The 13,644-nt window shown below is 50.1% G+C and overlaps 1 protein-coding gene across 9 annotated transcripts in view; it reads right to left on the bottom strand.

The window, feature by feature from the left end:
• LOC100115969 (amyloid beta A4 precursor protein-binding family B member 1-interacting protein) overlaps positions 1-13,644 on the bottom strand; it is a 128,731-nt gene that overhangs the window by 3,836 nt on the left and 111,251 nt on the right. For 5 of the 9 annotated variants that reach the window (XM_031933447.2, XM_031933448.1, XM_016989080.2 and 2 more), the window contains 6 exons: positions 2,167-2,334; positions 1,931-2,089; positions 1,596-1,829; positions 1,265-1,494; positions 467-1,165; positions 10-381 (listed from right to left, as the gene is read on the bottom strand). In XM_031933447.2, coding sequence (XP_031789307.1) covers positions 10-381; positions 467-1,165; positions 1,265-1,494; positions 1,596-1,829; positions 1,931-2,089; positions 2,167-2,334 — 1,862 coding nt within the window. Of the gene's footprint in view, positions 1-9; positions 382-466; positions 1,166-1,264; positions 1,495-1,595; positions 1,830-1,930; positions 2,090-2,166; positions 2,335-6,813; positions 7,406-13,644 lie in introns of those variants that run through there. The other 4 variants (XM_032601380.1, XM_031933445.1, XM_031933450.1 and 1 more) reach the window with 3 other exon arrangements.

Here is a 13,644-nt window from a genome sequence, read left to right as displayed (position 1 = left end):
GCAACTAACCATGCAAGGCTGTATCGGACTGGTCGGCGATTTCAGTTCTTGGTTCTCGTTACGACTATAGTTCATTGGACTGGCTCGCTCTTTGACTGGGGTTCCAGGGGGGGCTGGGCTAACCGGTGTGGCATTTCCAGATCTATGGTGTCTCTTGAGGGTGCCAGACCCGTCTGAATCCGTACCGCTTCTCCTGCGGCTGTGGCGTCGCGTCAGAGTGCCGGAGCCCGAGCTCGTGGGCGACGGGCAGTCCGGCTCGTCGCGCACCGTCTCGCCGACCTCCTTCAGTTGCCGCGTGATGGAAGTCAACGGCAGCTTCGGGTTCATGGAGGGCTTCCTCTTTATCGTGCCGGTAGGGAATTCTCCGCACTCGAAGGCCACCTGCAACGTTAGAACGGGGGCTCATTAGTCAGAATCAGAGAGATGCATGCGGGGAGTAGAAGGCGGGAGCGCGACGAGGACTTACCTCGCAACTGCTAGGCGCGCCGTCCGACAGGCAGCCGCTGGAGCTGGAGCTGCTCGCCCGGCTGAGCCTGCCGTCGCTGTTGTAGCTCTGCCGCTGCTCCTGGCTGCTGTAGCTCTGCCGCTGCACGAGCGACTCGTAGTGCCTGCTGTTGGTCGTCGGCACGCTCGCTGTGATCGTCTGCAGGTCGCCGTTGTGCCTCGAGCACTCGTTGAACTGCCTGGCGTTGTCGTTGGCCGTGTTGTACTGCGCCTGGTTGGCCGGCGTCGTGGCTATGGAGCTGACCGAGCAGGACCTCGCGTGCGCCAGCAGGTCAAGATCCTCCTGGGCGAGCTCGTCCACGAGCGTTCTGTAGTTCTCCATGATCTTGGGGCCGTACTTGGCCACGCGGATGCCGACCATCCAGCGCTCGAGGGCGGCGTTGTCCTCGGCGCAGAGGAATTTGATGTACTTGGTGGACTTGGCCTGCTGCAGCCTCGGGTGCTTGACGGCGAAGCAGAAGTCCGTCGGCGCCTTGTACTTCTTCCTCCAGCCGACGCCGTAGTAGACCTGGTTCACGTCGAACGTGGCCAGGCAGACGAGGTCGCGAGCTGTGCGAGCCTTCTCCTTCGGCCAGTAGTACAGGCCCGAGGCTCGCAGGATGAAGTGGTACCGCTTCCAGCCTTTCTTACTGTCGGATTTCAGGTACAGCGGCCCTTCAACCTGTTGATTGACGAGATCAATCGAGTTAGCCGAGCCGTTCTTTCGCTTGCATACCTGATAGGATGCATTCAATAGTGGGTGAACAACAGGGTATAATACCTCCGGTACCCCAGCGTTGCTGCTCGAGAAGAACTCCTCGAGGAGGATGTTGCGCGAGTGATCGTCGTATTCGCCGCTGCCGCGGTCGGAAGGGCCCAGGAGGAACCTCTCGGGCGTGAGGAACAGCTGCGTCTTATCCGGCCTCTCCACGAAGAGCAATTTGTTTTTCGAGTCCCGAGTCCAGAGCAGTAGGTTCTCCACGAGCAGCTCGTGATCCTCGTAGACTCTCTCTGTTGAAGGGGAAAAGTTTATACAGAACATGAGGCGAGGCGTTCTTCGAACCGCGATTACAGCGGTGGCAGCGCTTGTAATGGTGGTACAATGCTCTTACCCATAAACAGGTCGGGTAGGTGCTCGACGACGGCATACTTCGGGTCCATCGGCACGTGATTCTTATCGGCGAGCAATCTGCAGACGTGGGCTACGCTCATGTTCTCGTCGACGAGGAGACTCTTGCCGCTTCCGTCGAGGGTGAAGACCTTAATGAAGAGCTTCTGAACGCTGGCCTCGCGCATCTTCTCCAACGCGAGACGTATCTTCTCCGCTTTCGCGCGGCTGGCAGCATCTGAAGGTTCGTGATAAACATTACAATCGCTTTCATTTTTTTTTCTTTTTCGAAACGAAATCGTTCGACCAAGGCAAAATATACGTAACGTAACAACATACCCATGAGTTGGTGGGGCTGTTGCTGCGGGGCTGTGTGAATGGCGGTCTGGGGCGGTTTGTGGCCTGAGCCGCTGCTGCTCGCCGAACTTTCGCTCGACAGCATCGACACCGTGTCGGAAAAGGCACTATCATTGTCTGGACTGTCGGTGCGCATTCCTGCTGAAACATCAACGGTTCGCCGTTAGTCTCGCGTATATATTCGAATATTCGAATCGTTGAAAAAGGTAGCACTTTACCTTCGTTTTTGCCGATGTCTGTGTTCTCTCCCGGGTTGATCCTGCCGTTCGTCGGTCTGTTCAGCCTTTGATTATCGGAAGTGGGTGCACTCGCGATGTCGTTCTCGCATCTCTGCTCCAATGCGCAGAGCTCGCCAAGGATCGCGTCCAGATCGACATCTTGCGAATCTGCAACAGGACAAACGTTTTTCATTACTGAATCTGGTAGTAGTTTCGAACGAGGGATTAATTTTTTGCGATCCACTCAGCGCAAATCGAAACCTCTGCGTGCGTGATAAAGGGAGAAAACGCGTTTCAACTCGGACGGGACACGCGAGATATTGCGCGCGTGATCAAAGGTGAAATTCAACGAGCGCGTTTGAAGTCGCGACGTTCGAATAACCAATTTCGACTAATTGCGCAGTCTGATCGTTTTATCGAAAGTACTCGTGGATTCCAGTTTCCCTCCCTCTCCAGCCGCTTTTTTTCGATTCCGATAAAGCACGAATACGCATACAAAATCCTGCCTTGTTTCACATTTCTGCAACGGCAACCAAATCTTGGATTACGCGGTTTATATCCCCGATACCGACAACCACTCGGGCGGACGCTAGCTCCTTCTCTCCCGTGCGCTCGAGCAAGCTTTACGTAATTTAATTACTCGGCGAGACCCTCCCGCGCTAACTGCAATCAAGCTCGACGCGCGCGCGGAGAAATCGATTTGCCGATATAGGCGCGACAGGCCGCGAAAAAAACGCCGAGCCAGGCAGAAAAAGGGGAGCAAGAAAACAAACCAAGTCCTATATCGACCGCGACTCCGCAGACAGGCGCAGGCAAATCCAATAGCCGTAGGTATACAAGGGGGGTGAGGGAGACAGAGAAAAAGTCGAGCCGAGGAAGAAAACGAAAGTCAATACGACGCGCAGAGCTGCGCCTACGTTGGGGAGGATGATAAAGAGCTTTGGAGGAAACAAAAGGTTGCTAAACTCGACTCAGGGAATCGTGAATTACGAGAACGTCACAGACGTACTACAATCCGAATGTGAGCGTGTAGAGCGGGCTTTCGCGTAGCTTCGTTAGGATAATCAACGAAATTAGCCACGAGCGGCGCCGGCCGATTTCCGATACTCCAATTTGCGGTACTGTGTGCGCGGAAGTGTCTTCGGAAACGCGGGCCGGTAATTAAATTGAAATTGCGCGCGCTCACGGCCGTGCAAGCAGAGCTCTGCAACCAAACGGAGCGACGTCGGTATTCCGTTTCGTCAATCATTTTATTGTTTTAGTGCTTCTGATGCGGTTAAACCTTTATATCGCGCGTGATTTTCTTTCTAGGACACAAGAGTGGCATTATGCTTGTACAGTGATCGTCTGTATATCTTTGCCGCATATATCAGCGTTAATGCGTCCGCTTTTCTCGCTAATCGCGTCGAAATCATCCTCCAAGCAATTATGCGCGTGTGCAAAACTAATAAGGCCGCCAGTCCATTACGATATCGAGCAGTGAAAAAAAAAATCCGCAGCACGATGCTCGTCCGAAGCGAGATTTTCACGTAGGAGCTTTTATGTTTCGATAAAAAAACGACCCGTCCTAAAAAACGCCTCGCTTTGTCAGTCAATTTTCGTAAAGTGACAGTAAGTAAGACAAACGGCCCATAACGCAGCAAATCCCAAAAGGTATCATTCATTTCCGAGGCCGATTCAACAAATGATTGCTATAGCCTTTGTTGAGCTCGCGCGATGATGAATTAGCAACAATTTTCGCATTATGATACAGCCCGAGAAAAAGCGCGATTACACGCGAACCGGCAGAATTGTCAGCAGGTGATTTATGTATACGACATTTGGACAAAGTGTGTCTGGGTGAGACATTTTCCCTGGCGTGCGCGAGTACGTGTTTTGCTCGCGGAGCTTTCATTAACTCGAAGCACACGCGACACTCGTTACCTCCCCCTTGTAGATGTACCTATATGTGACGCGTACACACTCACACACACACACACACACACACACACACACACATCGGCGCGAGCGAGCGTGCGGAAAAGTAATTCCTCGTTGGTTCTCGAAGCCGTTGCGCCAAAGGTAATTGGGTTAATAAAAAAGTACTAGCCCAGCCGCGTGCGAGTCCTAATTACTTTTTGCGTTTAATTTCGCAGGACTCGCTACTTATACGTGTCGTAAATATTGTATGCGCGTGAATTGCGAAACGAGCGCTGATTCGGAGCGAAAATCAATTGGTTCCGCTGTGATTCACGCCCTGACGATCACGCGCGAAAGAATGCAAGTCCGGTGAGTGATTTAAACCCTTTGTGTGCGCAGTATAGGCATAAACGAGTACGTAATAGATTGATATTCCGCGAGCGTTAGTGCAAACGAAAACTCTCGTTCAGGGTCAACTTGTTTATCGAACGCGTGATCGATCGTCGATGTACGCGGAAAACACTTGTAAATTACTCTCGAACGAGCGCATCCCTGCAGTGAAATTATCTCCTATTTCCAGTTGATTTGAGACGAGATGCGAGAATTAGCCGTAGAATAGACTGGCGGCGTCGAATTTCCAGCTGAAGAGAGCCCGGGCAGTAACAAAAGTCTCTCGCGATATAGCCATTAAATTATCCCTTTGAAAAAGTTAACAGGCGGATTTAATCGAGCTGCTGCAGGCAACGCCGCGAGAACAGGGCCGAGAGCGCCTTTGGAACGAAAGTCGGGGATGAGGCAGGCGGGAAATTCGAACTCGAAATTATTAATTTCCCAGGAGATGGAGCGGGAGAGAGCGAGAGAAAACGAGCGCCGGCGAGGATCCGCGTCGGAATCGCATTTTCCGGGCCGCGGCTCTCGCGACGACTGTACTCTCTGCGAAACGAGAGCGGTGACGAGGCTCGGATGGAATGCGAGATAACTCGAGAGAATTATCCCCGGCGTAGGTCGGACAGCGGCGACCGTAATGAGTGCGAAAGACCGAGCGCGAAAGAGAGAGAGAGAGAGAGAGAGAGAGAGAGAGAGAGAGAGCCGCGCCGTGCTCTCGCTTTAAAAACTAATGACGAGCGCGGGCCGATCTTTGGTAGAGCCTCGATGGTTTTTTGCTTAATTGCGCCTGGAAATCGAGCTCGCTTGGAATCCCGATGCCGGAAATGAACAATTTTCTTCCATCTGCCTCTCCCACTTCTCGATGCCCCGCCGACTCACAGGCGATCCACTGAAAAAATAGTCAATATCGCGAATGTGCGTTCGATCGGAGCTCGTCGAATCAAAGCCCAACCAGCTGAATTCCTTCGAGCGTGAGATGCCGTTTCAGCTCTGTCGCCTATGATGCACGTACGCTGCAGGCTCGTTTTTTTCCCTCCCCCTCCCACGGCGAGCTGCGCGACGGCGGCGATGCGGAGAAGAAAGCGGTCGACGTTGCGATTGTCGTCCTCGGAATCGAGTTTCTAAACTCGCTGACCTCGCGTTTCCCGTCGCCAAAAACGACGCGTCCGAAACTTTATTTACCTCGTTTCGCGCGTGTACCTATACTCTTCCAAATCGACAATGCGAATCGAATGAAAAGCGCGTAGGTTTTATTGCGCTCGCTTATCAGGAGGGTGCACGTGCGGGGCTCGGCGGCGCATTGAGTTAATCAACGCGGATTTGCATAAATTACGCGATTTTACATGCAGTTTGTTTCTAGATTAAACGCTGCTACCTGAAAGTAACGGGCATAATGTCACGGTGACTCCTGGAACAAGGCACGATCACCGAGCATCATCGAGGAGGCTCGTCGTGCTCGGAAATTCAAAGCTATGGTTCGGGAAACTCTCGACGCAGTATTCCTTGTTGGTTGCAACCGCAAGGAAAAGAGAGCAGTTGAAGTAATCATCGCCGAGCGAACGGTACACGCAGTTATACCCGTACACCCCGAGAGCAAATACCGCCTGCAGCAATTCCAAAAAACCTCCGGCGAGATCGAGAGAGCCGAAAGCGCGGCTGCGGACTTTTCCCAATTTGTATTCGCCGGGCGAGTCAGCCGGAAAAATGAGTCGCGACAGCTTTTCAGAAGTGCGCCGTATCGCGCGTGCACGTGTCATCGCGGAGAGAAAGGAAGACACGCGTGATGGGAATGACCGTACGTACACGGCGCGCGCGTGAATGAGGGATAATTAATAATCGTCGAAGGGCTTGCAGTCCGTGCCATTCACGGGGCTCGAAAGAAAGCCGTTAATATCGAGGCTGCACACAATGGGAGACGGCGCGGCGAATGGCACGCGCTCGGATGGAGAAACTGCATCAGGGACAATGGACGTGGACTTGGGCGTCTTCGATGGAATTTTAATTCGAATCCTCTTTCCGCGTAGCTCGCTCGAGGCTCGATCGTGTTAGCCGCGCGGGAACGAGCGCGATCGTGTACGAGCTGGTTATAGCTCATAAAGATAAGAATTATCGAGTACGTGAAATCACAGGAGCGATATTGGCTTTGCGTTTCGGTCCGACCCACATTGTCGTACCCCCAGACCGACGAAGTATAACCGCAAAAAGCGTCGGGGCTTAATTATACCCGTGACGGATTCCCGAAGTATTTCGCGAGATAAGAGCGCATGGCTAAGATCTTTAAGGACCTCTTAATCGCGCGCCTATATAGGTAGTGTGTGTAGACAAGCACCGGTGATTCAAGAAGCAGCGACGAAAAAATACCTTGAACAGTGAAGTAACCGAGTATGCTGTTACAACTGCCAAAGTCCCCGAACATGTCTGGCTGGATCGTCATCCTCGATCGCCGTGGGCGTTTTAATCTTCGTTTGAACAGCTGACGAGCGCTCAGCAGCTAGCAGAGCGTCATGACTCTATTTATAATTTCGCGCGCGATCACTGAACACAAAAATACCGCACAAACTGCACAGCACATGTTTTCATTTCTCATCGGCGCACAGTCGTGGCTCAAGAGAACGTTCACCATGTAATACACTCCGAGCAGGCAGTCAGCTCGCGTCGCCGAGAGCCGGTTACGTATTTCCCGGGGGGCCGGAACAGAGCTCCGCGGGCGAACAAAGAAAAAGTGCGGCACTGACCGCGGCGATAAACAATTTAAAAGGCCGATTATTTTCAATCAGGCCGCGGAGCACAGCGCCGTAGGTACGCTATGCACGGCAGACAGAGAGTCGAGAGAGTTTCGAACCCGATGCGCGCTCCGAGTACGGCTGGCAGCGCTCGACTAAGGACGTAAAGACCATAGCTAAGTGGTCGGACGTCGGCGTTGAGCCGCCGCCGCCGCCGGTTTCCTCTACCACGGCAGCTCTCCAGTAAGTGTATTATACACGTATACGCATACACACTCGCGCGCGCTCGCCACTGACACGCAGCCGCGCGATGGTGCGTGCCATTACCGCGCACACGCACACGAAAAGCTATACTCGCGTGCGGCTGCTGCTGACTAAGTGCGTCACGAGGCTCGACCAGTGTAAATTACAAAACCGCCGGAGAAAGAGAGAGAGAGAGAGAGAGAGAGAGAGAGAGAGAGAGAGAGAGAGAGAGAGCGACGGAGATAGTGTGCAATTTTTGCTGCCGTGAGAAAGATGGAGAAGCCGAGTCGAGAGATAGAGAAAGAGAAGAAGATAAGAAGCCCGAGAGAGAGAGAGAGAGAGAGAGAGAGAGAGAGAGAGAGAGAGAGAGGGAGCGCGAAAATCGTAAAGCCACGTATCGGCAATTAGAAGCGCAAGCTCTTTGCAGCGCTTTACGACCTATTATTCTCGCGCGTCTTCGCTCTCTTTTTCAGACGTCACGCTGACGCATAAATTATATCGATAAGTTTTTATCGCGCGTGAGCGGACAGCTTCGCTGTATACACACTGATGCACCGACGCATCCGCGCCGATTTACACAGCAGGTGCGCGAGAGGTTTCGCTAAAAACTGATAAACGATCGTCGCGCGGGAGAAAGTGTTATAATACGCTCCCTCGCTCCTGGCTTTTTCCTGCCGAGATTTATTGTGCGTCGATAGCACGCAATCGTTTTTGTTCTAATTGTTTACGCGCGCGGCGTTACCAGCGCTGAATATCGCGGCAATAAACAACGGCGGATCATCATGCGTGAGCTGGCTCGTGTATTTGAAAATAAGAGTAGGAATAATTTGAATGTCTTGCCGAGCGCGCCGCAATGAAAGCAAGACTATAATATTGATTGACGAGTAGGCAGCGACAAATATCGTTGCAAGCAGAGTCATCGCTCTTGTTACTCGGTCAAGACGCTTTACATTGGCCGTCTGGCTACTGCATGTTTTGCAATTCAAACTGACCCGGTGCCTTAGCTTTGTTTGCTTCAAAACTGAGACGACCATCTCCCGCGAAATTCGCGACTTTGTCCTCGTTGTGTTAATTTGTCGGCAAGCGCGCGGGGATGAAACCGAGAAACCACACTTCCAAGCAGTCGATCGTATAGCGCAGGGTATCAACAAAAGAGTCGGCAGGCTGCGACAAAGGAAGCGGACCCGCGGCGTGCATGGCAAATGCGCTTCGAAAAATCAACGAACGAGAAGAGCGGAGCAAAAAAAGTGGAAGAAGAAGAAGTCACCGTGGAGCCATTCTCACGAGCGGCGATTGTTATTGTAATCCCGAGGAGGTTCGTTAACCCTCTCCCCGCGGCAGCTCGGGGTCTCTCGTGTCGCACTTATCGGGCGTATCGATCTTGTAAACGCTCGACGCAATTTCCGATCGCGCGCTAGGCCTGTACGCGCGCACATTCATAACCGATCTGCAGCGGCTCGTGTGCGTGCGTGCGCGGACCCTCTAGTCTATCCGAACATATTTATCTCTCATTGCAAAAGGAGTCGGCGAGGCTGTGCGGCAGCTTTTTCCCACGAGCGGTGCTACTTTTTTTCGCTTCTTCCGGCACGTTCTCGCTTCTCGTTGAATAATTATCACTGGCTATTCAAAAGTATGGAAAGTATGTGGAGTATCCGATCCCCGATGCCTAGCTGCTGGTTCAGCAGGATGTCTGTGCTCGCGTCTACACACTGCTGCTTATTTGCTCATGCTAGCGACTGATTAAAATGATTTTATGTAACACATGAACGATTTTCGCGTTTTTCGTACCTATTAATAGGGACTAAAGTGACTCTTTTTTGACCGGCGGGCAAAAAAGTTATTTTAACGGGCAATAAAAACCTTTATTGCCCGCATATTCAAACAGCGGACAATAATGGCCTTTATTGCCCGCTAAAATGAATTTGTGCTGTTTGCGGGCAATAATAGTCTTTATTGCCCGCTAAAAAGTCTTTATTGCCCGCAATTTTTTTTTTGTTGTAATTTAAAAAAAAGTTGATTTTGATAAATTTGCATTATTTATTTATCTTATATAATGTTTGAACAAGACAAGAGCACGGTTGCCGTGTCAAAAAATAGTCACATCAGTCCCTCTTAACACGCACGAAAAAACGCGAAAATACGTCCGCGCGTTACACAAAATATGGTGTGCACCAAGGGCTAAGTGGGCTTTTTGGCCTCGTGGATTTTGCAGTACTGGTCTTCGGCTCGGAGACGCACTCACCTTTGGCTTGTGCTACCTCGCCTTTAAATTATTCTGCAAATTCCACACTCGGCTTAAAAAAGACCACTTTACGCCCTTGGTACACAATATACTATTTTATGTTGCATTAAGTCGATCGCGGGCTTAGAAAGTATATAGCAGTTTTATGGGCTTCGAAAAATAATGTTGAATTGCTATAATTGGCCGGCGATTCGAGTCGGTGGCCAAGTGCGACGCGCGAAACGAGGTACTTCCGATTAGAGACTGTTAAAACTTTGGCGCTTTCGACCGCTCCTTGTCACGGAATGGATTTCAAAAATTCATCATTACTTTCTGCACGAAAACAGCTGTTCATTACAGAAGGACCTATTGAGGATCTGACAATGGATCCAGTTGTACAAGGCTGATATCGAGAAATGCCCATGACGCGTCAGTTGCTCCAAATTTATGGCTTTTCTTTCGCGAATTTCTCAAACTCACGGATGCGTTTCATTGCTCAGCACAGCAAGAAGATGAAATTAGCCAGAACTCGAGAGCGAACCTCTCAATCATCGGACTTAACTCAACTGCCGAGTCAAAAACACAGGACTTGTTCAAAAAGTATAGTTGCATTTTAATTTCATGCAGAGTAGAACACTGTTAAAAAATCAAAGTCGCAACGCTTCCGCCATGCGCCGTGCGCGGACAGTAGAGAAAGGAAAAAGCGAAGTAAGCCGAGAGCAGATCGCGGAATAGCCATATTTTGCGTTGTTCGGCAGAACAGTCTATACATGGGCAGAGATACACTCTGTGAGAGAGGATCGTGGCGCCAGCGAGGCGAAGTCGAATAGGCGCGCAAAGAGTCTCTGCGCAGCCGTCGCCCGGATAGCAGGGAATTTCGCGCGCGTATATTTGCATTTACACTTAGCTTATGTACGTCTGTACAGACGTCCGCTAGCGGGAGAGAAGGAGAGAAAGAGAGGGAAGAGCTCGTTGGCTCGCCGCCCGCGATGTCAATGACTGCATAAAGTCACCCGGACTCTACTGCCGCGACGCTATATCTTTCGCGGTCTCTCCCTCTCACGAGTCCAAGTTTAAGGCGAGTTTGCAAACGCGATCGCTCCTCGTTCGAACGTGTGATTATTACTAGAATTTTCGAGTGCGTTCGCATTCGCGCAGAAGATATGTGCTTCGATCAATGTTTTTATTCGACACTTTGAGAATAATCGTTTTTGTTTTGCAAGCTGCTTCGATTTCTTAGGCATGCGAATAAAACGTAAGCATTGCCGGATATTGTAAAATCGGAATTATGGAATTTCGCGAAGTGTATGACTTTTCGTAATTCGCAATGACGGATTGAATGGAAGGAAATAATAATAATAAACGTCAGTTACGACTGCGTTGTAAGTCGACGGAAAATTAATCGAGGTCGGCTTGATTTACGAGAGAGCCCGAGTCCTTGTAATCGTTTAGAAAGAAAAAAGACCATTGCAACGATGAAATAAAAGTAAATTTTTATCATCGCAGAAAACGATTTCAACAAAACTATTATATAAACTAGTATATCCAGAAAGACGAACCGAAAATTCTACGGGAATTCGTACTAGTTGAAGCTATCAGGCTTTATGTAACGCTGATAAATGTGAAATTCAGAAGTTCGGTTTAATATTACGCAAACGCCCGTCACTTCGTGCTAACGGGTAAAATGTGAGTGCGATCAGCGGAAATATAAAGCGATACTTTACTTTCTCGTTTTAATACACGTCAACATTTTGTTCACGAAAATTCACGGATGCATATAATCAGTTAATAAAAAAAAAAGAAAGATGGAGGGAAAAACTACGCTCTTTGCGTAGTGAAAACAGAGCAGAGAAAGTTAATGGAGACAAATAGAGGAAGAGGAAGAGGAGCTCGCTTTGAAGCCGGCAATCGACGCAGGGTAAAAGTGCCTGTTAGACGAACGCTCGGCTCTCGCGCCAGTTTGTTTTACAGTCGCGACGCGTAGAGTAGGCGATGCACGAGAGAGCTGCTGGCACTGATGGCTAGACGACGCTGTCTTTTGCGCGCGTGCACGCGCTCTCCGAGAGCACCGATAATTCACGATCAGGTTTAATTAGAGGCCGTTAGCCGAACGAGCGGGAGGCGCTACAATGAAAAGGCAGCTAGCTCGCCTGGCGATTTGAGTGAAAAAGGCCGTGCCGCGGAGAGAACGAATTTTAACGAGCGGAACATTGAGATGAACGAGGGGAAAGAAATCTTTTGACGCACTCTGTGGAGCCAGAAACGCGCAGCGAGAGGAGGAGAAGTGCGTCGAGCTTTGTGCGCGCGTTTTACTTTTTACAATGCTCGAGCTTTCTTCCGCGCGCTTTATATTAATGCTGTTCGCTTTGTTTTAGCATCTCTCTCTCTCTCTCTCTCTCTCTCTCTCTCTCTCTCTCTCTCTCTCTCTCTCTCTCTCTCTCTCTTTCTCTCTCTCCCTCTCTCCCTCTCGAGGGATGATGCAGCCAAGAGGTTGCGCAATATTAATTGAGGTCGCGTTGGCCATTGTGCGCGCGCTTCCTTTGCGCAGTGGCACTGGAAAAATTATGTTTGTCGGCAGTTAATGGGAAACGATGCTTGTGTCGAAAATCGCGTTATTGTGCCGAGGAAAATTGAGAGCAATCTGATGCTGGACGAAAACTTCAATCGATCGGATAAAGTGTGTACAACTCGGCGAAGGAATTCGGCCGCATTATCATAATTTTCGCAGCTGCAGAGCCGCTGCAGTCGTCGTTGGCTGTGGTCTAGAACGAACGGTTTAATTACTTAATTAGCAGCGCCCTCGCAGTACACGCGATGCCGAGAGAGACCTGCGCGCCAATTACTCGCGCGTAGCCCGGCGCCTCTCGCGATGCTATACTGCGCTTGAATCCTCGCCGACGACATTCCGCGGTGACCCGCGAAGAAAAATCGCCCCGCTAATTATAGTCGCGCCGGTGACGAAGCTTTTACGACGGGAAACGCTACTGCAGTGGTCTTTGTCGCGCTTTTCGCGAACCTGCGCCTTTTGGTTATTATTATTGTACAAAATAAGAAGCGAATAATCTCGTTTTATCCAGTGATGGCAGAAAGTGGCGCTATCGACGGGGAATGATAGGTTGCGAAGAGAAAGAGGTCAGGGTAATTTTCCTTTTTCACTGCGGGAAGTGAATTCTGGTACGCAAGATGGACATTACGGCGGTTTGCTTCTGGTATGCGGCAATACCTTTGCCGGTTCGTTATTATAAGATAATGTATACCAATATACACTTTACTCCTATTCGGAATCTAAAGAGACGGGCCTTTGTTTATCGGCGGGCCAGGCTGACTTTCTCTTTAAAATTGATTCGAGTATGCATGTCTATCGCCGAACTAATCGGCTCGGCGATCTTATCAACTCAGCTATATTTAAAAACTTCGAATTTGATAATACGCCGTTTCGCCGTTACGCAACGTATATATTTACTTTTTACCGAATCACTCCCGACAACAAAAGAGTTTCGAAGAACAGCAGTAAATATTCCCACGGCACTGCGAAGTTTCTCCCCTGCGATATTTCAAAATCACGCAGACTCTCTCTCTCTCTCTCTCTCTCTCTCTCTCTCTCTCTCTCTCTCTCTCAATATCTTTATGCGTACACAGAATTGGTCATATTTCACGTGTGCATCTGACGGGATATCGATCCATCCGCACCTATCATAAACGGAATCAACTCTTCCTATCCATCAATTTCATCCGAGAGCGAGGCATCGGCCGATTAAGTGCCGCCGCCTCTCACTCACTAAAATACTCGGCATAATCGCGCGCAGCAGCCCGATGATTCAACCTTGAAAAAAGTGATTTTTCTTTCTTCTCGACCTCGCTTTCGTTACGGCCTGAGAACTTTTGTACGGCGGATCGAGGGAATTTTCAATTTAAAAAATCTGCAAGTGATCTCGCGCGATACTTCGAGTTTTTACTCTACTTTATTTGTGCAATAAAAAAGAAATAAAGTCAGCATTTCCTGCT

This window comes from Nasonia vitripennis (assembly GCF_009193385.2).
Source record: "Nasonia vitripennis strain AsymCx chromosome 1 unlocalized genomic scaffold, Nvit_psr_1.1 chr1_random0009, whole genome shotgun sequence".
In the NCBI taxonomy this organism is placed as follows: Eukaryota; Metazoa; Arthropoda; class Insecta; order Hymenoptera; family Pteromalidae; genus Nasonia; species Nasonia vitripennis.
The sequence above is the reverse complement of the archived record's forward strand: the minus strand, read 5'-3'. Positions and strand labels throughout refer to the sequence as shown.